At 35.6% G+C, this 27,903-nt stretch overlaps 3 protein-coding genes across 3 annotated transcripts; 2 read left to right on the top strand and 1 right to left on the bottom strand.

The window, feature by feature from the left end:
• The first annotated feature begins 208 nt into the window (after positions 1-208).
• Positions 209-6,653, top strand: LOC117917633. Its single transcript, XM_034833972.1, has 4 exons — positions 209-527; positions 2,211-2,272; positions 2,399-2,503; positions 6,172-6,653. The coding sequence occupies exons 1-4, from the start codon at positions 320-322 to the stop codon at positions 6,319-6,321; spliced, it is 525 nt and encodes a 174-aa protein (XP_034689863.1). The 5' UTR covers positions 209-319; the 3' UTR covers positions 6,322-6,653.
• A 4,950-nt stretch (positions 6,654-11,603) lies between these two features.
• On the top strand, positions 11,604-15,706 carry LOC117919271 (putative kinase-like protein TMKL1). The gene is made up of 2 exons (XM_034836411.1): positions 11,604-13,169; positions 14,683-15,706. The coding sequence occupies exons 1-2, from the start codon at positions 11,783-11,785 to the stop codon at positions 15,318-15,320; spliced, it is 2,025 nt and encodes a 674-aa protein (XP_034692302.1). The 5' UTR covers positions 11,604-11,782; the 3' UTR covers positions 15,321-15,706.
• A 2,714-nt stretch (positions 15,707-18,420) lies between these two features.
• Positions 18,421-23,793, bottom strand: LOC117919438 (probable pectate lyase 8). Its single transcript, XM_034836642.1, has 7 exons — positions 23,583-23,793; positions 23,183-23,239; positions 22,373-22,453; positions 19,711-20,353; positions 19,505-19,608; positions 19,272-19,410; positions 18,421-19,167 (listed from the first exon to the last, which is right to left on the bottom strand). The coding sequence occupies exons 1-7, from the start codon at positions 23,672-23,674 to the stop codon at positions 18,946-18,948; spliced, it is 1,338 nt and encodes a 445-aa protein (XP_034692533.1). The 5' UTR covers positions 23,675-23,793; the 3' UTR covers positions 18,421-18,945.
• Positions 23,794-27,903: the final 4,110 nt, after the last annotated feature.

Genomic DNA, 27,903 nt, shown 5'->3' with positions numbered 1-27,903 from the left:
AAAACACAATTTTCCCCACTATTTTTGAATGATGTTGACACTTCCTTTGGACTTGGAACTCGAAAGTATTCGGAACTTGGGCCAAATTCTCCCTAATTTATTGGGCCCGGCCCAGCCCAATACTAAGCCCTCCATGCTTCTGTGACTGGGACTGGGACTAGAACTCTTCTTCCTCCTCACACTGGTCCAAAGTCTCACACACCATTCATTATCATAAACCATGCACCCTTTGTTTTGGGGGTAAAATTATATAAAAGAAATTGTTGATATTTTACATTATGGATTTTTGAAAAAAAAAAAAAAATACATTTATATTACAATGGCTTCGTCAATTAACCTCCTCTCTGTTCCACCATACTGCCCAAAATGTTGCAGAACTCAAACCCTAGTCCTTTCTCTCTCAAATTCTCAGTTCTTTTCCTCCAAATCATTCTGTTTGCTCCCAAACATCCAAACCCAGAAGCTCAGAATCCGGAAATCTCGCTCCAGGCCCGTTGTTTGCGCTTCCCAATCCAATTTCTTGAGAGGTTTGTTTGTTTGTTCGTTTTTAACATCTTCTTTTTCTTTCTAAATTTTGCCCTGTTTGGCTGCTGAGAAATAGTGGAAAAGAAAAATGAAAGGTTTGGGTGTCATGATTTGTTTTGGTTTCTAGACATGAAAAACTAGGTTAGCTGAACATCTTGGTTTTATTTGGATTCCTCTTCTTTCTGTGGGCTTTTAGTTTGCCTATTGTCTGTCCATTGATTTTGGTTTTATATTGTTTTGGTGAAGAAAGGGAAGATTGATTCGTTGAACTGAGTGGTGTGAATAATTTAGTGGAGATTCTGAAAATGAGTTACCATGTAACAAGTTTTCTTGTAATTTAAAATGATTTTGCAATAGAATAAGCATATGAATTTTCCATTTGATTAGAAATTTTGTGTAATTCCTCTTTACATTGGTGACTATGTTTTGCTGATTTGAGGGAAGGAAAAAAGAAAAGAAGAACACTAAAAACAACAGCAATAGCCATAACCACAATAACAATAATTGCAACATATGTGATAGTTTGGCCTGTTTTTTATGGGTTGGATTGCCCATTGTATCTCTGCAGTCCCACCTGAATTGAAGTCAAGTAGATGCTTCTGAGCCCAAGCATAATCCAGCTTATGATTTCTCCAGGCCTCTCTTAAGAACTGGGTTGGGTTCTTCTGGCACCAGGTTGAACAAACAGCTTGCAGCTGAGAACTAGATAGGGGATAGGTTGGCAGTTTAGGTCAATGTTTGGGTCCTTTTAACTGTAATCTCTGTTATGTGTGTATCTCTGATTGGGGAAAAAATGGTTTGAGTGTCGGAGAGAACTGACCCTAGATGATGTCAAGCTTCCAGATTAGATTGTTTCTGGGTTAAATGACTGCAAGGCAACTTGTTTATGGCAGGTTCCACTCCTAGATCAAGTATGATTGAGGCCTTGTGTGGAATGTAGGAACGCATTCTTCAGTTGATGGTGCAAGTTCATGTGTAATACATGGACACACCAAAATATGTAAATACTGCTGTTGGATAGACAATTGGGTCAGGGCGTGGGCTATGTGTTTGATATAATTACTGTTGGACACATAACACAAGTCTAACAAAGGAAGTGAGGCACACATTATGAATTTGTAATAGGTTTACAGGGATAGAGTTATGATGAATTTATTTTTGTGCTTGAATACTTCAAAATGAGTGAATTTCCATCATTGAGCACTGGTGGTGTAGATGAAATGAAGAAAATTTGGATGTTTGTATGATTCAACCTTGTCCTAGAGTCCTGTGATCTAGATATTAGATGAGTCTAGCACCTTTGTAAACTTCTTCAGCAGGTGACATCCATGCACAGGTCCATGTAACTAGATATGCCTACTCAACCATTTCCCCAATTTTTTTTCTTTTTGTTTTTCTGTTCAAGATGTTGGAGCCATATCTTAAGGTGTAGCATGACAAGTACCCATAGAAGGTTTTGATTTTGGTTATGTGATGAAATGCTTTTGTTTGACCAAAAAAAAGCTCCAAGGTCAACATTTGATTACCATTGAACATTTGTTTCAGAAGTTCACAACTAAGCTAAGCTTGATACTGCTGCATGAAGTCCCTTTGCTGCTGTCTTCCTTATTTGAACAAGAAACAATTTACTTAATTGATTTAAATTTTCATTTGTGCTAATTTCTATGATTGATCCTGCTGAATAGTGATTCAAACAGTATGGAAGATTGGGAAGGATGGAATTGAGGCAGGAACTAACCTGGTGCCTGTAAGTTCATTTTGTCTATCTCTCTGAACTCATTAGCGATTGTATAGATGATCTAAAGCACCTTCTTCTTATCAATTGCATTAGACATTAAGTTGTTTTTCTGTCCATTTTCTTAATTGTTATCAGGAATCTGTTCCAAGACCAATTGCAAGGATTTCTGTTACTGTAGTTACATTGGCAGTGGCCCTCTTTGTATTCAAGTCATTCTTGTCTACAGCTTTCTTTGTACTGGTATGTTGTCTATTTTTGTTTTTCATTTTAAAAGGATTAAGGATAGATGATTCATCAAATGGATTGTGTACTGTTTTTCTATTTTTCCATATCATATATCATATCATATCATGTATTGTAAGTTTTTTTATATAATGAAAATAAATAGAAAAAATATGCAGACATGTGTATAGATTGGAAGCAGGAAGTATAGAATAATACATAACCATTTCATGAAAAATAGTTGGATTTAAATAGTTAAATTATATTGTACCATATAAAAACATTAAATAGTAAGTTTTGAGAAGTGTATCTTTGCTTTTCAATTGGAAATTCCAATTTGCATTTGGACAAGGGTTGATAAAAGGAAAAAAAAAAAAACCTTAACAGTTTTAGGCTAAGGAACATTACTTCACTTCTCTCAACTATACATATGCATGCATTTTTATTATTTTTATATGCAACAAATGCAGCTATATTAAAAAGCGCCAAAAAAAGGACATAGTAAAGTACATAGGACTTATACAAGCCACACCAAAAAGCACAATGAACCAAAGAGAACAAAAAAAACAACTCTCTCTCATAACAAGAGCCTAACCACTCTACAAAATTGAATAAAGACATGGAACCTATCTCTATGTACATCTTCACCCATGAAAACAAAATACTAAGAAAGGAAGTCTTCAAATAATGCCTTTGATTCCTTTCCTTCCAAACAATCCGAAAGATACACAAAGGAGTTGTTCTCCAAACCTTCTTACATCTTTTACCCACAAAGGGACCAATCCACCCTAGAAGTGTGTCCTTAACTGTAACAACTTGCACCTGTTGGACATAAAAAAGAGTAGACAACAACTCCAAAGAACCCTAGCCTTGGCACAATGGAAGGATGTGATTTATGGATTTTTTTTTCTCTTCTTTACATAGGAAACATCAATTTACCATAGACCACCCTCTTCTTTGAAGCTAACTAATTGTCAAAACCTTTCCCAAGCTACTCCCCCACATGAAGAAACTAACTTTAGAAGACATCCAAGAGTTCGAATCACACTCTTTGGAAGGTTAAATGTGCCCCCCAGTTTCAAAGCGGCATATAAAAGCTTAATGGAGAACTTCTTGTTGCTCAAGTTCATCCACACCACCCTGTCTTCCCTCTCACTATCAACCACCTCCCCTTGTAGCCTTGAAAAAAGATCCTCTACAATTTCCATCTCTCAATCATTTAAAGGTCTAGAGAAACATTCCAATAGGCTCTTTCCCCTGCATGAAGCCATAAAAAACTTCCACCCATGCATCTTTTGAAACAGCTAAGGCATATAAAGAAGTAAATGAAAGACTCAACAGTTCATCCCCACACCATTTATCCTTCCAAAGCTTCCCCCTTCTCCCATTACCCACCAAAAAAGAAGAATTGCAATGGAAATTATTTCACTCCTTGGTAGATTTCCAAAGCACTACTCCATACCCAACTCTTACTTCTTGAGATCGCCAACCGCCCTCTTACCCTCCATATTTATCACTAATAACCTGATTTCAGAAGGCTTCTCTTTCAGTTGCAAACCGCCAATTCCATTTGCATAAAAGTGCCTTATTCAACAATGAAAGATGTCTAATTCCTAACTCCCCCCCTCCCCTTTTCTCTTCTCTAAACACACCCCATCGATGACATCACAAGATGCATTTTTCCTCCAAATCTCTCCTTCTTAGAGGAAATCTCTTTGAACTTTCTCCAACCTCAATCTGACTTTCCTTGGAATATTGAATAAAGACATAAAATAAGTGGGAAAGCTAGATAAAGTACTATTGATTAACATAAGTCTTCCTCCTTTAGAGATGTATTGCCTTTTTCACATTGAGAGTCTTTTACGAAACCTCTCTTCCACCCCATCCCAAGCTGCCATAGATCTAAAGGGAGCAACTAGAGGTAGACCTAGGTAGGTAACTGGAAGTTTGCCTTCCTTGCAGCCTAATTCAAACACCAACTCTTCAACATGATTCACTCTACTAGTAGGAATCAACTCACTCTGATCCAGATTCATTTTCAGCCCTAATAAAGCTTTAAACCACATGGGCAACCAACTTGAACCATTTGATCTTGGGAAGCCTCATAAAAAACAAGAGTGTCATTTGCAAACAATAAATGAGACACCTCCTCCCCTATGACGCCTCTCCCCCTGACCTTAACTCCCATAAGATTACCACCCTCCCTAGCTCTCTTAAGGAGTTTCACTTCCCCCACCAAGGTCTGGCCGACCATATCCTAGTACTTGACCCATTCTCTTTTCATGTTTCACCTGAAAGTCGAAAAATTATTATTATTATTATTTTTTAGTCTAACTTTTGCCTATGGAATCTTATCAAGATTGGATCATCCAGTTGGAGGTGCCAAATCATTTGAATTGTAATGTTAACTATGGAATGTTAACAGAAAGGAAAATAAAATCCTTACAAATGTTAGGTAATATCTCCTAAAAGAAGTGTAAATATCATTTCTCCTACAATATGGTGATTTTAGTAAAAATAAACAGATTTAAACAAATGTTTTCTCAAACATAGAAGGAAGCCATCCCAACTTTCTCTGAATAGACATAGAAAGAAGGGCAGCCAAAGCTTTAACAATTACATTTTTCCTTGTTATTAAATTTTGATGGCAGGATATTTCTCTCCTTCCAGATTAGATAAGGTCATGCAGTAAGTTCCCAACAGTCTCTCTTTCAAGCCCAATACCACTTTCATCCCTCCAAACAGGATCCTTCAGGAAGATGGTTATATCAACCCCATTCAATCTAGAGCTAGAATTACAAACACATATGATCAGCTGCTTCATTTCTTTCTCACCTAACATACATCTGCCACATAAAGGCTAACAGTAGGGAGACAGAATAAGTACATCCATTTAGAATTAAGATTCAGAATCTTGGCCAAGAAGAGAAAATAGTGGATTGGCCTTCATTTCTGTCTTGCAAATGATATGTGCACATTACATGAGTTCACTTAAAATGCATACAAATGCGTGCTTGAATCTAGCTGTAACCATCTGGTTCTTGGAGTTTATGCATAAAATTTCTTTCACACAACAGACGGGTTGTGGAAATCAAAACAGTTGAAGAAATTGCAGTGACTTTTTTATCTAGAAATTATGCACTGCTCTGAGACTGACTAATGCCTAGTTGTTTGAGTGTGAATCGGGATGATCTCTTTTGTGTGTTCGTTTTCCTTTTAGAGGACTAAAATGTTATTAGTGAATATGCTCTCCAACATCTAAGTTTGATGCCAAAGGCAAATTTTGCCAATTGGAGCAATCATCTTGAAAATAGTGAAAACGTAGTGCACTGGTCCTAGCAGTGTCCTTCTAAATCATATGGTGAAAAGAACAGATCTGATTTTATTCCTGTTGTCAATCCTTCCATCTTTGCTTCCTTCATTAGCATTGTAGTGCTGATGTAAAATCCTTATAATATGTGGACTACTTCTCAAGCTGCATGTTTGCGAATAAGCAAGTTATTTTTACCCTTCTAATCTGTTAATCAACTTCTCTAGTATTCACCAAGTGAAGCTTTTGGGATTAGGGGGAGACTTGTTGATTGGAACATGGAAGAACTGTTGTTTGCTTAACAGTAAACAGGTTTACAACATGCTTTTAAACAGTGTATTAATGATCATGACTCATCATTCTGGTTGATGAACAGGCTATGATGGGCCTCATATATTTCACATTCATTGCCTTGAACAAGGATGATGGCCCAAGAGGAGGAGGAGGAGGAGGCGTAGACGGAGGCACCCCCTCTACGGAAGACAGTCTAGAAGAAGCAAGAAGAATCATGGAAAAGTACAAGTAACAAATTTTCTGATTCCAAGCACATATGGGAAAGGAATGGGGTACGCTTGGTGTAGGTCTAAATGTCTAATGCTCTTTTAAGGTTCAATTTTCCTGATGCTTTTATAGATATGTGTATTCCTTTATACTGGCTCCATGCAAAGCTTGTGGGCATGCACTGGAAAAAGGGAAGACAAACTTTGCTTCAATGGAGTACATTCATCTTTTTATATGCAGGCTGCATCTTTATCTTCCTTTGAACAAAGGTATATTCATTATCTGAGTTCTTTTTCACTTTCAAGCTACTGTACAGTTTGTAAAGTTGCCAGTTGGCTTAGGCCTCTTGTTTGGTGTACCATCTACAGATGTTGAGGGCTCTTCTTTGTAATTTTGAAATAGCATACAAATTAAAGGGTCTGTTTGGAACATGAAATGAAAAATAATAGGGGAAGAGTAAAGAAAATGAAAAATGATGAAAAAAATAAACAAATAAAAGAAAGAAATAGGACATAAATGATCTTATTATTTTATCTTCAAATTTATTATCCAAAAATTGTTTGAGGTGAAATAGTGATTACAAAATCACTTATTAGAAGAGTTTATTTTTCATCTTTTCATAGGAGGAAGCTTAAACTTTCAAATTTGCATTTTTGATTAACTTTTTAATGAAATAAACCCCTAAATTACTTGTGTGCATGGAAACAGACTTCAAAGAAAGAAAAAAACACCAACACTTTAATGGGTGAACAGAACATTTCATGATTTTGAAAAAAGCAAAAATACCATTTTTCTGCACCAATCAAATCAAATGAGGGGTTTTCCTTTCTAGGCATGTGAATCAGCTAAGTGTAATGTTGTGAGTGCAGAGCCAAGGAAGCCATGCTCATGTTTCCTCTTTGCTCAACACCTTCACTTTGGAAACAACCACCAATCACCACTTTTCAACTGTCCACAGCTCACCCCTTTAGGGCCTGCAAATGGACTTTATTACAACCACTTTTCCCTCTTCCTTCACCCATATTTGACCATTGTTAAAGTAGAGCAAAAACCAAAGCACCTGGTATCAGAGAAGAGGTGTGCTCTCAAAATCATAATAGTGATTTTGAAAGGTCTAAGACATTGAGCTTCAACTTTTCCACCACTGTGTTTTAGGGGTATCTTGAGCTGTGTTTGAGCTGAGATCAACTTGAAAAGTGATGGAAATTATGATAATGATGAGTTTAAAACATGTTTGGTGTTATTGTAATAATGGGGTTGAGTCCAAAAACAAGATTGGGAAGAAGGGTGACGAAAATGATAGATGTCTTAAGTAATGAATGATGTGTTTCAACCCTAAATTTCTTTTTAAAACATTTTTAAATCATAGATTAATGTGAATGCTTTACAAATCTACCTATCATCACCCATAAGAGGTTCCTCAAAAACATAGGGCTTTCCTCCCTATATTAGTCAAATGTATGAATACTTGGGAAAGTCTTATGAATTTAAGTCATTTTATTTATTATTTATTATCATTTTCCCCATTTATAGTTTGCTCTGATGAATGCCTAAAAGGGATATTTGTAGCTAAAAACAAAAAAATATGATAATTTTTTTTTGTATAAAACAAAAAAAAAAATTAAAATTAATATATTTTTTAAATACATGTGTTTTTTTTTATAAATAATTTGTAAAAATACTATCTCTTTAAGACAAATTAACTATTTGTATAAAAAGTTTGCATTGAGTTATTACTATTTTTTATTTTTTATTTTTTATTTTTTATTTTTTTTTAAAAAAGTGTACCAAATGGCACTTTAGGTTATATTTGATTCCCAAAAAGTTTGAGAAAAAAAATACGAAAATAAAAATAAAAATAAATTTAAAGTTAATAAATTATTTTTATATCATATTTCAATTTCATTTAACTTATTTAACTATGATCAAATAATTTAAAAATATATATGTATGTTACTAATTTTAATTATATTTAACTTTCTTCCCTATTTTTCATTATAAAACCAAATATGAAAAAATAATTTTTCTTAACATTTTTTTCATTCGTTAATACTTTTCAGAAAATAAATATAACCTTAATGTTTTTGTTTTATGAAATTAAATAAAGGTATATGGGGTTCCAATGATATTGGATGAGATCATTCAATGTAATATTGAAAAGTGTTTTGGGGTGCTAAAAACAGATGATACATGTCTTACAAATAAGGCCTTGTGGGTACTTAATAACTTAGAACTCATGGTGGCTCATGTGAGGATTCCTTTTGCCTATAACTTGTTGTAACTAATAAAATAAACCAGTGATCATTATAGGTTTGTTGGGTAACTACTCCTGACAATATTTTTTTGTTTTTAAAAATAATAAGCAGTTTTAAACTTGAAAACTATGTTTAGTGAAAATAAACTTTTTTTTAGGACTATTTGGATATGTTTTCATAGATTTTTTTAAAAGTATAGTTAGAAATAAATAAAAATATAAAAAATACTTTCATAACTTTTTTATTATACATAAATGCATAATATTTTTATAAAAATAATATATTAATAAAAAATATTTTTATATTTGAATATATAAAGAATGTACAATTAATTATTTTCTATTGCTTTCACTTATTTTTTAAAAATTATTTAAAAAAATAATTATACAAACATATAAAATAATATAAAAATAAAATAATAGACTTAAATATTATTTTTAAAATATATTCTGTAAATATTAAAAACACGTCATGTTTAAAAACTTTTTTTTTTTTTTTTTTTCATTTCAAAAATAGTTACCAAACATACCCTTCCCTTGATGACCAAAAAAGACAAACTAAAACAAGGGACAATGGAATTTAGTGCTTTCAATTGAAAGGCTAAGAAAATCTTTTTCTTAAATAACTTTTATGTAAAATTTGTGGACAATTTTTTCATATGGAAAATACAAAACTTTTGCTTTTGTTTTTATATCAAAAGTTTTCACCATTCCAAGTTTTAATTCATATTTTTACAATTTAGTAGTGTGAGTCTTTGCCATTGGATTCTATTTAGGAGGGTCGGGACAAATCTTCGGATCGTGTTGTATTTTGTAACTTAGTTTCATATGAATTATTTTTGAAAAAAAAAAGGGTTAAATATTTTGATTTTTTATTGAATTATTATTTTTTTAAAATAAGGAACGGATCAATAACAATTTTTTAAAAAATAAAGAAATTATTTAAAATATGAAAATAAATTGTTTTAAATAATTTTTTTTATAAAAAAGGCACAAATGACAGCTTCAAGTTTGATGGATATAGGTGATTGTGTCATATTAAAAAAAACTAAGAATGTGTTTTTATTGTTTTTACTTAAAATGTTTTTAATGAAAGCTTTTCTTTAAAAGGTTTAAAAAAAATATTTTATTAAATAATTTTTTTTTAATATAATAAGTGATTTTCATATTTTTAGAATTATTTCTTAAATTTCATCAAATATCTAATTTAGACTAAAATTATTTTTTAAAATCATTGTTACACGATAATCTAAATTTATCCTAGATTTGATGGATGTAATTAATATTTTAGACTATAGAAAGACTTTTCAAAAATATTGATTTTCATATTTACAAAAAAATGAGCTTTAGTAGAGAAACCTTTTGTAAAACATGTTTTTTAAATTAAAAAAAAAATTTATTTTATGTTTCAAAACAACCTTGCCAATCAAAGCCATAAGTTTTTAAAAATTCCTTCTTTTTTTTTTTTTGAAAAAAAATTCCATTAATTATGAGATCAATTATTGGACCCTAAACAAATCAATCCGAACTTTTTTAGAATTAATTATTTTTTTTAGCATTTTAACTTTAAAAACTATCACAAACTTCCAAAAAGTGATATATATATATTTTCTAAACACGAATAACATAAAATTTCATGATTAAATAAAAACATTAAGATTGTGTTTGGTTGCTGAAAAATTTAAAGAAAAGAAAATGTAAAAGAAAAAAAAAGTTATGAAAAATAGAAAATAAATTTAAAATTAATAAATTATTTTTTAATGTTTCTTCAAAATTATTTTACTAGAAAAATTAAATAATTTTAAACTATATAAATTTTAATTATATTTCAATTTTTTTGTATTTTTATAAAATAATTAAATATAAGAAAATATTTTTTTTAATATTTTTTTCTTTAATAGTTTATGAGAACCTGACATTTACTAAAAAAAATTGCAATATAGGGAATCAGTTCCATGTTAATAAAGATCTAATTTTTATAAAGCTAAAAATTTTCTAATAAAATTCTAAAAGTAACCTTCTCTAATTTTTAAATTGATAAAAGAAAATTAACTTATAAAAAAAAAGGGAAATTCAAGGCAGTCATAAATACCTGTACCGTGCGGGAGAAGTAATGATAAATTAGGTTGAAAATGTTGAAGCATGGCTACTTTGCTTCGGAAAATTTATCCTTTTTTTTTTAAAAAAAAAACATTTTATATAAGTCAAAAGCAAAAATGATTACCAATTTTTTTTTTTTTTTATGAATTTAATTACTATTTTTTTATTTTATATATTTTTTTAAAAATATATTTTGATGAATATAGTTGATGATGATAAATAAATTAATTATTTTTAATATCTAAAATTACAAATAAATAATTATTTATTTATTTTTGTGTAGGATGAGGTCCCATGATATAGGGATGGAGTTGCATGCATTTGAACACCGCCATACTTTTCCCACTAAACATATTACTTAATGGGGCCCACTTCTTGCATACCTGTGGACAAATGTTGACCTTTTCTTTTGCTTCTTCACTTTGCTTTTGGGGTTTGAAACATGTGGGCCCTTATCGAGGACAACTTCGAGCTCCACCCCACCACTATCGCATTCCATGCACCCTCATCGTCTTCTCCCATTGCATAAACCCATCAGAGCACCCTGGACACGTGTGTGGTGGGGGAGCTAGGGAGCATGATTGTTGTAATGCACCTGCATGTACGGTTGAGATGAAAAGACAACACTTGGTGGAGTCCTGCACATCGGCTTCTCTGTTTCTGAAGGAGTACAAAAATAAAAAATAAAAAAGGAAAAATAAAAAATCTGCAAATTCCAAAGGTGAGCGTGCAGATTAAATACAAAAAATAAAATATATGGAGGGCAAGTGAGTGTTCGAGAGTATCTGGGGAGTACATGTTCCTGTACTACTTTTTGATGAAGAGTGGGTGTAAAATTTAAAAAACTCAATCATCAAGCTGCTGCTTTATGAAAAGAAAAGGGAAAAGGAAGAAGGGGAGGGGAATTTAAAAATGGGAAATGAGGACCGTAGATTTAGTAGACTAATGAGTGAAGAGTAGTGCAACTGCAGGCAGCATCACTCACACTTTCACGCATACAGTCAACAGTGTGTCAGCTTTCCCAGAAAAGCACTCTTCAAACATCTCCATACCACCTTTCCTACTCTCTCTTACTCTCATCTCCGCTTCTTCTTCTTCTTCTTCTTCTTCTTCTCCTGCTGCTTCTTCTTCCATGGAGCTTCAACTTTTCTTCTTCGTCTTCTTCTTCTTTTTCTACATAGTTTCATCCAACTCTCTCATTGATTCCCCTTCTTCTTCTTCTTCTTCTTCGGATGTTGAGCTTTTGTTGAACAAGATCAAGCCTTCGCTTCAAGGCAGCTACTCGGATAATCTCCTTCTATCTTCGTGGAACACCTCTGTGCCACTCTGCCAATGGCGGGGCCTTAAGTGGGTCTTCTCTAACGGCTCTCCTCTCCTCTGCACTGACCTGTCCTCTCCTCACTGGACCAACCTCTCTCTCTCCAAAGACCCTTCTCTCCACCTTCTTTCTCTTCAGCTCCCTTCTGCTAATCTGACTGGCTCACTTCCCAAGGAGCTCGGGGAGCTTTCTGCGCTCCAGAGCCTCTACCTCAATGTCAACTCGCTCACTGGGACTATCCCTTTGGAGCTCGGTTACAGCCCTTCTCTCTCCGACCTCGATTTGGGGAATAATCAGTTGAGTGGAGCTCTCACCCCGGCGATTTGGAACCTTTGTGACCGGCTCGTTTCTCTGAGGCTTCACGCCAATGGGCTATCTGGGTCTGTGCCAGAACCTGTTTTACCCAACTCCACTTGCAATAATTTGCAGTTTCTTGATTTGGGTGACAACCAGTTTTCCGGGTCGTTTCCGGAGTTTGTCACCAGGTTTGATGGCCTCAAAGAGCTTGATCTTGGGAACAATTTGTTTTCTGGATCGATTCCGGAGGGTTTGGCCAAGTTGAATCTTGAGAAATTGAACCTTTCGTACAATAATTTTAGTGGAGTGTTGCCAGTTTTTGGTGAATCCAAGTATGGAGTGGAGGTCTTTGAAGGGAACAATGCTGGGCTTTGTGGGTCTCCTCTGAGGAGTTGCAAGAGCAACTCAGGATTGAGCCCCGGGGCAATCGCCGGGATTGTGATCGGTTTGATGACCGGATCAGTAGTCCTAGCTTCATTACTAATTGGGTATGTGCAGGGGAAGAAGAGGAAGAGTAGGGGAGAAAACGAGGAGGAATTCGAGGAAGGCGAAGATGACGAAAATGGCAGTGGAGGAAGTGGAGATGGGAAGCTTATCCTGTTTCAGGGAGGCGAGCATTTGACACTGGAGGACGTGTTGAATGCAACGGGGCAAGTGATGGAGAAGACGAGCTACGGGACAGTGTATAAAGCAAAGCTTGCAGATGGAGGGAGCATTGCGTTGAGGCTACTGAGGGAAGGCAGTTGTAAGGATAGTAATTCGTGTTTGCCGGTGATAAAGCAATTGGGAAGGGTTAGGCATGAGAATTTGATTCCATTGAGAGCTTTCTATCAGGGGAAAAGAGGGGAGAAGCTTCTCATCTATGACTATCTGCCCAACAGATCCCTCCATGACCTCTTGCATGGTGAGTCCACTTTTCCTCGAGCCTTGTTCTGCATTTGATTCATTTGTATATGTACATGATGCTCTTCTTGATTGCATGCATGCTTGCCATTCTAGAACTCTTAAAACTATTGTGATTACTGAATTTTGAATCTGATAAACCTCTTGTGATTGTCATCCCAGTTTTAGGGTTTAATGACTGAGTGAAAAATGAACTGAATAAAGGAACATAACAAAACATATGTTACATGGATCACCACACCAAGCTATGTTTAAGAATACACAAGAATGCTGGAGTCAGGCTAACCACCCAAACATTCCTTAAGGCAACACCAAACATTCTCACCAACAGGATTCCAAAATCAATGCTACCACTCATGTATTAGAAAAACAGTGAAGAGATTCTATTCTTTTAAGGATTCCCTGATATTAAATCGACCTAGCCTTGCTTATGATGCAGAGTATCAAGTTTGTATGAGTTGTAGGTGTGATAGGTTTTTAGGCTAAGTTCAGCTCCATTGTTTTGATGCTGACATGGCACAACAGAAAAGACGGTGGTTCATAGAATGTACCAAATCCTGAAGCCCAGCTGGAAATTTTAGGCCCCCAGTCAAGTCTAGGCTTTTTGCTCATGCCTGAGAGCCCATTACCAAAAAACCGGCTAATGACCGACTACTGGGTCATCATAGTCCCAACATGCCTGATGTTTGCCCATTCCAATAGTCTCAAGCCCGATAAGATGCCAAAACTAAAGATGTTCATCATTCATTTCCTCCAAACATTATAGTTTGATTAACCATTGCATAATTTTTATAATCTTTTCTTTGTTGTGCATTCCTAATAAAAATCAAACTAACCCTTATAACCTAAACAATGGTGGCAGTAGCTTTGTACTCCATGCAAATTCAAATACTTAAGCTTGAAACTTCAGATCTGATCAAATTTTGGTGTGCTCATCCCAATTTTGATTTTCCAAACTAGAATAAGTATCATGTCTATCCATTCTAGAACTTCATTTGGGAGAGATATGATCCAAAATGAGCCAGGAAGAATGGAGATTCTAGAACCTGGATATGCACAAAAATAATGAGGGTACATAAAACTGAATCCAGAAGATTAAGAACCTTCAACTCAAAACACCTGCAGTCTCAAACAAATTTCCCACATATTTCAACCTAGAAGTCTCTTTGACAAAATCGATGCCAAGAGTCACTCCTAAACTAATGGACCATGAGTTGGATACGGTGAAAGTTTCACACTCTTGGCCTTTGGATAGATTCAGAACCAAATGGCAATTTCTAATCCAGCAATAATAGTATGCAACCCCCAGTGTAAGTTGTATGTTTTGTTCAAGATTGCCAAAACCAAAAAATGAAAATGATTTAAAGATTGAAGTAATAATAACAAGAAATTGGTTTAGACGCTCCTCAGACTATTTGCTTGCTCCCATAGCTTTGCTGTTCTGTAAATTATGGCTGTTGAATGGAAACTCATCCAACTCTTTTTTGAAAATTGTCTGTGCTGGTTGAATTCAGAGACTAGAGCAGGAAAACCAGTGCTGAACTGGGCTCGGCGACACAAGATTGCATTGGGTATAGCCAGGGGGCTAGCATTTCTTCATACAGTTGAAGCACCTATTACTCATGGGAATGTGAGATCCAAGAATGTACTTATAGACGAATTTTTTGTGGCCAGGCTTACCGAGTTTGGGCTTGACAAAGTAATGGTTCCATCTGTAGCAGATGAAATGGTGGCACTTGCAAAAACTGATGGTTACAAGGCACCAGAGCTTCAAAAGATGAAGAAATGCAATTCCAGGACAGATGTTTATGCATTTGGGATACTGTTGTTGGAGATATTGATAGGAAAGAAGCCTGGGAAAAATGGAAGAAGTGGTGATTTCGTGGATTTGCCCTCAATGGTCAAAGTGGCTGTTCTAGAGGAGACCACCATGGAGGTTTTCGATGTGGAAGTTTTGAAGGGAATAAGGAGTCCAATGGAGGAAGGGTTGGTTCAAGCATTGAAGCTTGCAATGGGTTGCTGTGCTCCTGTAGCTTCAGTTAGACCCACAATGGATGAGGTTGTGAAGCAGTTGGAGGAGAATAGACCAAGGAACAGGTCTGCTTTGTACAGCCCCAGTGAAACAAGGAGTGAAATTGGTACCCCCTTTTGAACCTCATTTTTCCACATTTTCAGCAAATTAAGAGTTTTAATTATTTTACTATCTGTTTCTCATTAAGGAGGGAATTGTGGTGATGGTGATGATGTTTATTCCCATGGAGGTTGCATTTCTGAGAATGGGAATCAATTTTCTCGTGCTCTGCTTGTAATTCATGACATTCAACTCTTAGACACAGTATTTCTGAATATTAGGAATATGCACAAAACAAATGTGTATGTTTGATTAAGAGGCTGTTTAGCATCATGTTTCATCACTTTGCTTGCATTGTGAAAATAGTATAAGAGTAACTAGGGAGATGTTGTTTACTAGGGAAATGCTGTTTACTTTTGTATTTAATTCTGTAATGTGCATTAAGCAGTGGAAGATGATTCAGATAACAGCTCTTCTATGTTGCATTTTCGGTTTCACATGTTTTCTTATCATACATTCTTTTTGAGTATCAGAAAAGATTAGTGCGAATGCCAGTAACCGACATGCACGCATATACACTAAAAAGACAAAAGCATAAGAGAATGGTTAGTGGCTTGGAATTTTGTAATCCTTGGGAATTTGAAAACAAAATCAGGAAGAAAGTCTTAAGAAGATTTGGTCAATCAGAGATACTTAGATATCTCACTAAACATTTGTCCTTGTGAGCATTTTTTTAAAGGTGTAAGTTTTGGTTTAGTGCATCTAGAGAGGCCATAAACACAAGTGAAATAAAGTAAAATCTATCGCCTAGAAGGTTGGGAACATGCCTATCCCATTAGCAACTTGTTTAATTTCTAAAATATTTCTCTTTGTATTGTCTTCCATACTTTGATTTTTCTATCCTTCATTGTCCCCTCTAAGATGTTAACAAAGATCTTGCTTTTGGCTATTATCTATGATCTATTGAAGAAGATGTTGCTTTCAAGGGTTTGCCTATATTCTCTTCTCTTATGAAATCCAACTGTTGTAAACCAAATGGAAATTTGCAAAATTTGTTAGGTTTGCCAAGCAGAGGGCATTTGCTCTACCATCCACCAAAACCCAGCATACCTACTTGGTGAATACCCACAATGGTTGCAATTTCTCCATCTTTTTCTCTTCAGTAAGCAATTGGCATTACTACTCCTCTCATATTGAATTTCTTAGCTAATAAAAGCTGTACTATGTCTTCCTCATTTAGTAACTAGGTGGGCTTAGACAAAAAAATATTTAATTTTGGAACTATTCAACCAGCAAAGTGTTAATATGGTTGATTTTTCAGTATTCACATTTTGATATGATCAAAAGAGAAAACGGGGCTAGAACTTGAGGGCAGTGAAGCTATTTGAGAATTTTCTTGTAGGGTGCTGCTACATTTAGTGTCTAGCTTTGTATATTTTTACTCACTAATTTCTGATTTGAGGTTATGGATTGAGTTGTTAAATGTTGGGATGGCTTTTGGTGATGAAGACACATTGGGCAGGACAATAGGAACCAATAAAAGTGTGTCCATTTCATTACCATATGCATGTCTCCTTATTCAAAAACCAAGTACAAATTCAGGGTTTGAGGACCTGATGAGAAAATCCAAGGACCCGGATGAAGGAAGGGGAATGAAGGGAATTTATGAGGAGCATGTCCTGTTTTGGTCGATATCATCTCAAGATTCTGAAGATATAAAAACTAACCAATCTTCCAAAAGAACGAAGATAAAATTAGCAAGTACACTTACAGAGTTTTCAAACCTTTCCTCGAGAGGATAGATGGGGCAGACTAGTGTGGGATCCAATGTAGATCCAACTTTGTATTCATTTGTGGGATCCGGACGGACCAAGGGCCCACTATTGGCTGAACCACTTGGGCCCTGGGTCCAATGTAGGTAGGATTGCCACACTTCATAATTGGGAAAACGATCACTGTGGAAAGAACATAATTTAAAGGGTTTAGATTTATCCTCATGGCAGCAAGCAATTCATTTATTTTCAAACCGATCTAGTCATTATCTATTATTTGATTGACTAATCCTTTAAATTGGAATGGGTGAAAGAGCCAGATGTACTCCTCTTAAGAGACGTGTCAGAGCCGAGGCATCCCAATTAAATTGAATGGGATGTCTGTTTCTCACTGGAATTTCTACAAAATTGGGCCAACCCCTTTAGGTTAGCGCAGGGGTGGCTGTCTTCAACAGCACGAAAGCATAAAATCTGTGTGACTAAGATTCTTGAAGAAGTTCACTAACTAGTGAGGGCTCATTTGGGGCATCACTTTTACTTTAAAAGTGTTTACATCATCCTCATCTTCTCATGGGACTCTTTATATAAAAGAGATTTGAATCCACTCCCCTCTCCAAATGAATAAAGGGAGGAAGGCGTATCCTACAATTGTGATAAATCATAAAAATGTCCCTCAAAGTCCTCCACTTGAAGGTGAATGAAGGGGGAAAAAAGGACTAGTGCTCAAGTGATAACACAAACATTATCAGAGAGTATCCCGGGGGGTAGCAACAGGGGGAAGCGAGGTTGACACGAGTGACGAGAATGAACACAAGCTTACAAAGAAGGACACTTGCAAGTCAAAGGCGCAGTCCACCTTTGTGCTTTGGCCAAGCAGTAGTCAGTACCCACCTTATGTGAAAAACACACTCAAATGGAATCCTATGTCCCCCAAGTCCTTGCATTTATGAAAGCCCTTGTCCTCGACACCATTGTGAGTGTGTGGGGGACATCAGAACCCACCAAGCGACACTCTCCATCAAGATAAGTTTTTTCTATTTTCAACATGATAGGGTGTGAGGACTGCACTGAACTCAATCATCTTCTTTTCCATTTTTTATTTATTTCAAATCCACCCCACGAAAGGTCTGATGCCAGACCAAAATGAAGGAACGGGGGATTCGTGACAAAACGCCATTGGTGTTGTAGGTGAGGAATGGGGTGGGTCCCCAGCTCACATGCAAATGATGTGGTATTGTCATCATTCAAACACCAATTATGCACGCAACTGAAGCCGGGAAAAGGAGTAAAAAGAGATGAATGCATCAAATTATGTTTCTTTTGTTTGCAGCTTGTCTAATGCAGGGCAAAGGAATAGAAACCCAGAGAGAAGAAAAAACAGAAAGGACAAGAGCCATAATTACAAAACAGGAGGACAAAAAGCAGAAGATCTTGATGCTAAATAATATCTGTAACAGAGTTTTCCAAACACCGGAGTTGAGTTTTCAACTATGCATGTATGACTTGGATTAAAAAGGAAAAAAAAAAAAAACAAGAGAATCATTTGGTCCCTACACCTGTAAATCGAGAGCAACATCAATAATGTAAGGCCAACAGGAATGAGAATGAGTTGGATAGAGGAGGTAAAGGGTGGTTGTGAAGGGAAACAGAGAGATTGACAACGCTTCCGCGCCAGCTTTGAAGCAGGCCGAGGTTGAGCAATGTGGTGGGAGTGAGAGGCGTGGAATAAGCATGTGGGTGTGTGACAACGTTATGGCACCTTGTAAAGTAAAAAAAAAAAAAAAAAAAATGTACACTTGTCAAACATGGATTGACAGATATAGCAAAGATAAACAGATTTGGTGGAAACTTGGATAATGCTATAACACTAAAAGGGGCAAAAGAAAGGAAAAATTGGATATTTTTTCTTCATAAAAATGGGGATTGAGCTGTAATCAGCATTGGCGGCCTCTGCGGCAGGAGAGAGCACCGGCACCGGATGTCATCGTGCCCACCATGGAAGAGGACTTGGCTCCTAAGCTTGAAGCTCTGGCGTAGCTGGCTGCAGCCCCAGCTCCGGATGGAGTGAAGTAGGCCCCATTTAGCAAAAGGTCTCCCTCTGATCTCCAATTCCAGTGCTTCCACACACTGTTAGAGGTGATCACCCTCTTTGTCACCTGTTCACATAAATAATTTCATTGTTAGTTTTGAGATTATTTGTTTGTGGGAGAGAATTGCACAGTAGAAAGAAATGAACACATTGTCGTTATTCTGATAGTACCTCTTTAGCAAAGGGGTTGGCAGGGGCAAGATATCTGTTGCCCTGACTGTTAATGGTGGGCTCAGCACTTCCACCAATAGCATACATTTCCCAGTGGGTATAGTCGTTGTTTACCACATGGAAATAACCATGCCTACACCTGCATTGTTAATTAATACAAGTTACTGATTAACTATATCCATGATATTTTGAAGAGAGTGAAAACGAATAAATGATATTATAATATAGGCTACCTTGGCATTCTCTGGATAAGTCCCTCGCCGAAATGGTTGTAAGCAATGGTCACTTGCATCTGCTTGTCTCTTGTGTAAGAGTCACTGTGACCCAATAGCATCACCTGTTTTTTAAATTAATGCCAATGAAAATGAAGCTTTAGTCCTCTCTCTGATTTAATTTACTTAAAAAGGGCGAATTGGTGCATTGGCGAATTAGAAATGACCTCGTTATGGTGGGTGAAGTAGTTGTTGGAGATGGTAATGGCAGTGGATCCCATCACAGCGTCAATAAGGCCATCGGCGCAGTTGGAGAGGGAGTTGTGATCAATCCAGATGTGGCTGGAGCCAAAAATTGAAATGCCATCACCATCGGCTATTGTCCTCCATCCATAATGGCTAGGTGAGCTTCGGACCATGGCGTTGCCAGTGGGCTTGCAATCATGGATATTGAGACCATGGATAATGACATTGGTGATAAACTGGATGGTGATGCACGCCCCATTGGCGATGTGGACATTCACTCCACGAGCATCAATTGTCTTGAAACTGTTCATGATCAGCTCTTGCTTCAGTTTAATCACCATGTCCCGCTTGAACACGATCCATAAAGGCTTGTCCTGGATGACAGCATGGCGAAGAGTGCCAGGTCGGGGATTGACAGCGTCGTAATCACCAGGGTCTGTCACCACATAGTACCGTCCATCCCGGCCACCAATGGCATTGCGTCCAAAGCCAATGCCACAGTCAGCAAGGCGCTTGCGGTGAAGTTGCCAATGTGGGTCACAGCGCCAGCAGTCATCAATGGGATTTCCAGTTCCACAGGAGAAATAACCCAGGTTCCTCCTTTCCGTACTATTACGGATGCTCCTGAAAATTTTATAACACATTATTATTGAAATATTCATGTCCAACTCATTATTCAAGCATATGAATCAATTTAACATCGAGTGGGAGTGGGAACAGGGGATACAGATGGATAATTATTAAGAACACATGCCGGTTTTAAGAGTCATAACTCGCTGTAACGTAAGGAATTCCATCACTAGAAAGTTAAAGCACGCCGTCCAACAATTATGAGGGGTCCATGTGACTTAACGTGGGATTTCTATACGGATAGGTGGATACGGATCATACGGAAAATCTGTTGATTTTCTAGCCCACACTTCACTGTTTGAAGTTTGAACTAAATGCAAAGGTGGAACCGTGGAGGAGCCAATTCTTTAGTGTGTCGGTGGAAGGTCATTTAATGAGGTCATGGTGCTCTCATTGAATGACTCAGCTCTGTCAGTTGGGCAGCTGCTGGCTGGGCAACTGTTTCTCCTAAAATGTCTTCATATGAATCCCTACCTATGGTTTAGAGCTTATTTCTTCTGACAGGCTGGAAAAAAGTAGTATAATTTATTTGCCTACGCCAACTAGTTGGGTCAGGGCAAGGCACTGCACGAAATAATGGTGGTTTCAATTGAATGCAGGAACAGATGGGAAGGAAAAAAAAAATGAATGTAATGGTATGATTCTCGCCTGTGTGAGAAGCTTTGCAGGAGGATGAAAGGCAGAAGCAGAGGACGTGATCTTCACAACTTCAATATTGGATTGAACTAAACTACTGATGGGAATAATTCATACGCTCAGAAGTCACATTGAATTGGCATTCCTCCCATTCTATTTTATATTTAATTTTACATACAAATCTAATCTATGTGAATGAGGGTACAAAAATATACGGCATCGATCAAAATGAATGATGGTGAAGATATGAAAAGGCAGAATTATACGTCCTTTTGGAAGATTCAATTTCGAAGGAATGGCCGAACGGTCACTTCATGGATTATATGCAGTATTGCACTCCTACTTCTAAAATATGCGAATGGGATTTACGAATTGATTGAGTAGATCAGCACCAGGGTACACCAAGAAAAAAACCAGGATCTGATATAAAAAATTTCAAAATACTCAAGGATGGATTTCTATACAGGATCTCCACAATCCATTGAAAAGGCTAAAAAGCAATCTGGGTCTTCTTTGACGCCATAGGTAAGAGCAAATGGCATCTATTCTGAAAAATTTCATAATATATGCACATAGAGCCATATACAGTCAAGTAAATGCTTTACAAAAGCAATTAAAGAGACCAACGTGAAGAAAAGGAAATAAACCCAAAATCAGAGATACATTGGCATAGATATGAAAAGCTAGAGTGCACACTGATGAAATTTGGATAAGGAAAAAGACACATGAAGGTAATAAATTAAATGCGTAATGAGCGGATCTCTCGACAAGGGCATGTGGGTAGGCTGGCAAACAAAATATGAAAAAGGTGAAGAGATTCAGAAGTTGAATAACATGGGGTTGATTCCTCAGACTCCGAGTTAGTTTTTGCATTTGTAAATGAATTAATAAAAGAAAATGAGGATCACAGTCTCACGGAGGAATGATATGAGCCACCAAATCTCATCAAAACATTGAGGGTATACACTAGTACAAGGAAGATTGAGTAGAGGCCATAAAAATTAAAATTCATAAACCCAATCAGTAGTGACTTTATTTTTTTCCTACTTTGACTGTATCTTTTCCTTTTTCCGAGTGTGAGGGTAAAAGGGTTTGACTGGAAATTACTTACTTATGGGAGAGGAGACTGGAAGGAGGGGAAAAAAGGCAATGCGAGTGGGTTTACAAAGACTTGGTTGTTAGGAAATGCTGAACGGATATTTTAAAGGGACTGTTGTGAGTGTGCTCTTTTATGGAGTCTAGAGATCATGTGAGGCTCTGTTCACTACTGTGATGACCAGTCCAAATTCCCAAGGAAAGCCATTCAATGAAGCCACAAGATTTCCAGGAATAAACATATTGTGATTAAACAATTAGCCTAGTGAAAGAGAGGCTCACATATCAACCATGGAAGCAACCTCCTCTGGATTTTCCACGGCGTGCTCATTCCGCTCATTCCACCCTTCACTTTTATCCAACCTGAAAACAAAATTCCGCAGTAACTACAAGAGGGCCAATAAAATCCCGTATTGGAAAATGATAAATACATAATCAAAACCGTTACATCAGTGGGGCATCAGGAAATAAATTAATACTTGGGGCTCCTTGGTGATTTACGTAAACTATAAGCCCAAAATGATGTATAACAACCTGGGCTGAAAAGGTAGGAAAAGTTATACCAAGACAACGCTAACGTCGTTTGTTTTCAGAAAACATAAAACGACGTCGTTTAGATGTTGTCCCAAATCTGACATCTCCGTTTCCCATGTGAATTTTGAAGTTTCACCTTAAAGAAAGGACGAAAATTTTCCGTACTCAGAGCTCGAGGCAGTCGTCGCCCGTAGTAGAGAAATTTCTGTAAAATGACTAAGCTCGTCCTCATGTGATTTTTGAATCTACCCTAATTATGGAATCTCAATTCTTGAGAAGGGTAATATGGTAATTGAGAAAGTTGCCAAGAAAATAGTTAGCTTTTACAGTGAACTTTTTTGCTCGAAGCTTGAGACCGAAACAGATCGGGATACTAAAATAACCGAATTAACGATCCAGATTTTCAGATCCCGATCTCAACGGCTAAGATTGTCGCAATGTTCTATCCAGCGGTCCCTATTCCACCGGAATGAAATTGGAACTGTCTAGATCCGTCATTCACTAAAAGAGAAAAATCTAAAATCCAAGCTTCGAGCACCGGAACTACTCTGAACTAACCTCTCCGCCATTGTGGAGTTCTCCAAGCTCTGCAACTGCTCCGGCTTTTCTTCAACCCTGTTCAAAGCAACAAAGACCAAAAGATATAGTTTGTAAGAATTCTATTAGCTTCACTCTTTCTTCATATATTTATCTACAATTGTTGCGGAAAAGAAGAAAACAAGTAATGTAAGCAAATTCCGGTATCCAAACACTGAATCTCAATGTAAAACAGAAAACGCTTCCGCATTTCTGCAGAAACTGAACAGAGAATGCTGGCAGAGAAGTCATAAACCTGACTCTGTTTTACCAGCATTCTTCATATGCTTTTTTTTCTTGCTTCTAAGAGCTTATAATCAATGCAAATTCTGCTTTCAAAAGTAACAAAAACACTTTTCCGAAATGCTACATAAGCCGCTACCTCAATTTCTGAAGCTCGTCGGCGTTGACGCGGAGGAACAGCACCAACACCAACAACGAGCAAAGCGAGAACCATCTCAGAGAGACAGCCATTGTAGCTTCAGAGCTTTCTCTCCCTACTTTCCCTCTTTAGAACCACACTAAATCCCTCTCTTCCTCTGTTTGGAAGCTGAGAAAGAGAAGGAAACAAACCGAGCCGGAGAAAAACTCGAACAACGTCGTCTTTTTATAGGAAAAAAAAAAGGTTAGGCACGACCTCCGCCCAACTCCACTTAACCCTCCCTCCAACGCTAACCATGGTTAAGTCAATTAACTCTAACCGTAACCACATTTAACCTCCTTTACCCCTAACCCTAACCGCCACTAACTGACTCTCTCCCTCTCTCCAAAAAAATTAAAACTTTGATCACGTAACTGGTGAATAACAGTATCTTACATGCCACCGACGCCGACTTCTCCCACGTGTCACCAATGTCGGTTAGTCACGTGTCGGACCATCCCCTCTCTGACACTCCCCAACTAACCTCACCGTTTTAACTGCGGTTGAACTAGGACCACTTATCCACGTCAGCATCGAAAATTTTTTTTTATACACGTAAGGAATTCTCGATAACTGTACAGGTTGGCTCTGACAATAGCTACGTATTTTTACTATTCTATTATTTACTATAAAAAAAAATATGGAAGAAGAAAATTTTGAGATCGTTGACAGGTGTCCTTACAAAGGCGTACGGTACAACCGTGTTAACCGGTCCTTCCGGTTAGCATGAATCCCGAGAAATGTCCATGATTTTGCGCTTATTTACCGGTGGAGTATTTATTATATATTTTTTATAGTTAAATTTTTTAATATTATTTGATCGGAGGTTTCTTTGGCTTTTATGGAAGCAACGATCATGTTGCCATGCAACCACCAAATTGCTGCCATCATAACTCAATCTCACGCCTGTCTTAATCTCTTTTCATTTTTTATCTTCTTTTTTTTCCACTTTTTCTAGTAATTATTTGGAGAAACAAAAAGTTATTATAAAAAGCAAATGCTATTACCCATATGGCTTTTTCTCCTTTTTAAATCAAAATTCTCAATTGAAAATTATGGGAGGGAGTAGTATTTTTCACACATTGTATGGGATCAAGGGAATGAAAATGTGGATGAGAGAAGAACAATTTTTAAGCCTCTTATGTTTGATTTAAGTGGAAACTAAAAGGCTTATTGTTTAATAATTTAAGTTGATTTTAAATTAAATTATTGATTTAAAACTTATTACTTAATTTTTACTTTAAATATAAATGTTATTTGATAAAATTAACTTAAAATTTATTTTAAATTATCAAATTGATATATTTATTTTTATAAATTATAATTAGAGTAAATGAGATTGTATAATAATAAAAGTCGCAGAGTAATAAAAGAGATCGTGAAGTAATAAAGGAAATCATAGAGGTAAATAGAATAAATGAAGGTAAAAAAATAAAATAAAGATATAGACTTAATAATAAATTAATTATTTTTACTTATTATTTAAAGTAATTTTTTACTTCAAGTCATACCATTAAATTATTTTACCAATCATACTTAATTTATTTAATTACTTAAATTAAGTTATTTAGTTACTTTAAGTTATTAAATTGGTTTATTATACACCCATTAAAATTAAGTCAAAAACATAATTTGAAAAAAGAAGTTAATTATTAATATTATAAAATATTAATAAATAAAAAATATTTTTTATATAAGATTATTATGAAAATGAATATTTTCTTCACTTTCATATTAAATTTATTTTTAACACAAATTCTTTTTAACTCAAGAAAACAATGCAATACGACTTTCCGACGTCTCAACTTTTAAATATTAATATTATGTTTGGTTTCAAAAAATTTGAGAGAAAATGCAAATCAAAGAAAATAAAAGGAAAAAGTAGAAGAAAAGAAGAAGTAAAGGAAAATAAAATAAAAAATAAATTTAAAATCAACAAATTAATTTTATTTGTTACTTTAAACTCATTTTATTTATTTTAATTCATCTATATAAAAATTAAATAATTTAAAAATACATAAATTTTTAACTAATTTAATTATATTTTATTATCTTTGATATTTTTAATAAGATGATCAAATATAAAATACTAATCATAATAATTTTTTTTAACAATTTTTTTTTCTTTCCTCGGTGCTTTTCGGGAACCAAACCAAAAGAAAAAACAATCAAGAATGAGAATTAAGATGCTCTAAGAATGATTCATTTTAAAAAATGACATATTTTGTGAATGATGAGAGTAATATGTATGGGAAAAACCCCAAGGGAAAAAAAAAAAGGAATTATGGATCGGTGGATCGGAGAGGAGATAATAATCCAAACAAGGAGAAGAAAGGCGGATGGAGTTGCCCATCCCTTATTGACTCATTGCCAACCCTTCCAAGGAACAGGAAATGAAAGGGGAGATATCATGTATGGGTCACTTTTGTCGATGCATTTAGCTCATGTAGATTCAGCCTGATCCGCCCATTTTTGTTCTCTTATGGACTACTCTTATGGAGATCTTTCATTATGATTGATAAGTGATCACTCCTTCATGTGGGGCTCTTTTTTAACATGAGACGTAGTAGTCTCTTGATTGATGTAGGGTTCTCTCTAAGGGTTCCTCAAAACTACCAAATTTAAGCCTAAGATTTTTAACATTATGAATTTTAAGCCAAAATGTCAAATAATACCAAATCTCGGAAACATTTCAAATTCATTCTAGTCCTCTAATGACCATGTAGATGCCATGTTGCCTTTTTATATTTATTTTTAAATTTTCAAGTGAAGTCGGATTTTTAAAATGCGATTTCAACATAATTTTAAGAATTAGCTTACTAATACCTACGCCTAAGTAGTGTTTCTTCTCATGGCTTCAACTATTTTCATTTGTCAATCAATTAAGTTACTTGTTTTTGCTCATGCCCCGTGATAAGTGGTGACGATGTTTCCTTCTACTCATATCTCGTAATATGCTCAACAACATACTCTATTGGTTATGCCATATTTTTAGGTTCTATTGCACCATTGTATGTTAATTACCTTATTATTACAAAGATTTGTTTAACTAATATCATATCTTTATCAAACATCTCAACCCATCATATGTCTTGTAACATCCTCTTCAAGTATTATCTTGTTGATTTTTTAGTACCCTTTACTTGGGCTTCCTCCAACGACAAGATATGACATCCTTAAGCTTCTAGGTATTATGATATTAATGCCTAAAAACCCTTACTAGGTTTTTCACAAATACAAGACACTACATGTTGAGCTCGTTTGTGTCATTCAACCTACTTTTATATGTATAAATGACCTCATATGTGTAATTATTCCTTTTAGTTCACATGCTTACTGCAATGTAGCCTTTGCATGTTAAACTTTCTTCTTAACTTATGAACTGCATCTATTATATTGTTGCCTTATAAGAGTTAACCTTACTAATTCCTTCCATCTAAGGCATGCATAATTCATGACATGTGCCACAACCGTACCCCATGACATTGAATTCACGGCATGCACCATATTCATAACTTTACACTTGCGATCTAACAATGCTCATCATTACATCTTGCTCATATTCAAGGTCTCTGTCATGCTCTCGGTGTGATATAGTTATTAACAATTACACTATCATTATCCTAAAAGAGAGTAACCACATCATCTCCTTTAAAGAGCATTTTAAGCATATTTCATTTTCATAAGAAAAGACATAATAACTACTTGTATAGGTAGAGTATATTTCCTATAGTTAAAGAAAAACCACTTGAAAACTCATTCTCAAAACATCCCATTTGAAGGAAAAAATCTCAACCAAACGAAATCTCTTGAATTTTGGTTGAGCATACTACCTACATGGTTCCATGTGTAAGCCCATGTGCTACTACCCTCAGGTCACTGTTTAGCACCTATAGCATTCATCACATTCTATTAGCATACAACTTGTCCTCACAATTATCCTCTCTTGTCATCATATCTTGAATATGACATGTAGCCTCGAATGTCATAGACACTTTTGGTATAAGGCGCCACCACATAGATCTTAATCTTGTATCAAAATAGTCAAGGTGTTGACAAGTTTTAATATTACATCCCTCCATCCTCCAAATGCAATATTATAAAAGTAGAGGAAATTTTTATAAGAAATACATCATCGTATTAAAATTTGAATATATAATTAAATTTAGATTACAAAATAAATATACAAAGAAATGATATTTAAATATGAACGAATACGACCAAATACAAAGAAATAATACCTAAGTATAGTGAAATGTGACCTAATTATTAAAAATAAATA

This window comes from Vitis riparia, chromosome 7 (assembly GCF_004353265.1).
Source record: "Vitis riparia cultivar Riparia Gloire de Montpellier isolate 1030 chromosome 7, EGFV_Vit.rip_1.0, whole genome shotgun sequence".
NCBI classification, from domain to species: domain Eukaryota; kingdom Viridiplantae; phylum Streptophyta; class Magnoliopsida; order Vitales; family Vitaceae; genus Vitis; species Vitis riparia.
The sequence above is the reverse complement of the archived record's forward strand: the minus strand, read 5'-3'. Positions and strand labels throughout refer to the sequence as shown.

What these genes read in the sequence shown, in the direction of transcription:
- LOC117917633 (XM_034833972.1), top strand. Translation starts at nt 320, where the DNA reads ATGGCTTCGTCAATTAACCTCCTCTCTGTTCCACCATACTGCCCAAAA. An exon ending in CCAATCCAATTTCTTGAGAG is followed by an intron (nt 528 to 2,210) that starts GTTTGTTTGTTT and finishes CCTGCTGAATAG; the next exon opens with TGATTCAAACAGTATGGAAG. An exon ending in CTACAGCTTTCTTTGTACTG is followed by an intron (nt 2,504 to 6,171) that starts GTATGTTGTCTA and finishes GTTGATGAACAG; the next exon opens with GCTATGATGGGCCTCATATA.
- LOC117919271 (XM_034836411.1), top strand. Translation starts at nt 11,783, where the DNA reads ATGGAGCTTCAACTTTTCTTCTTCGTCTTCTTCTTCTTTTTCTACATA. An exon ending in CCTCCATGACCTCTTGCATG is followed by an intron (nt 13,170 to 14,682) that starts GTGAGTCCACTT and finishes GGTTGAATTCAG; the next exon opens with AGACTAGAGCAGGAAAACCA.
- LOC117919438 (XM_034836642.1), bottom strand. Translation starts at nt 23,674, where the DNA reads ATGGCTGTCTCTCTGAGATGGTTCTCGCTTTGCTCGTTGTTGGTGTTG. An exon ending in GTTGCTTCCATGGTTGATAT is followed by an intron (nt 20,354 to 22,372) that starts GTGAGCCTCTCT and finishes TAAAATTTTCAG; the next exon opens with GAGCATCCGTAATAGTACGG. An exon ending in CTTATCCAGAGAATGCCAAG is followed by an intron (nt 19,411 to 19,504) that starts GTAGCCTATATT and finishes TTAACAATGCAG; the next exon opens with GTGTAGGCATGGTTATTTCC.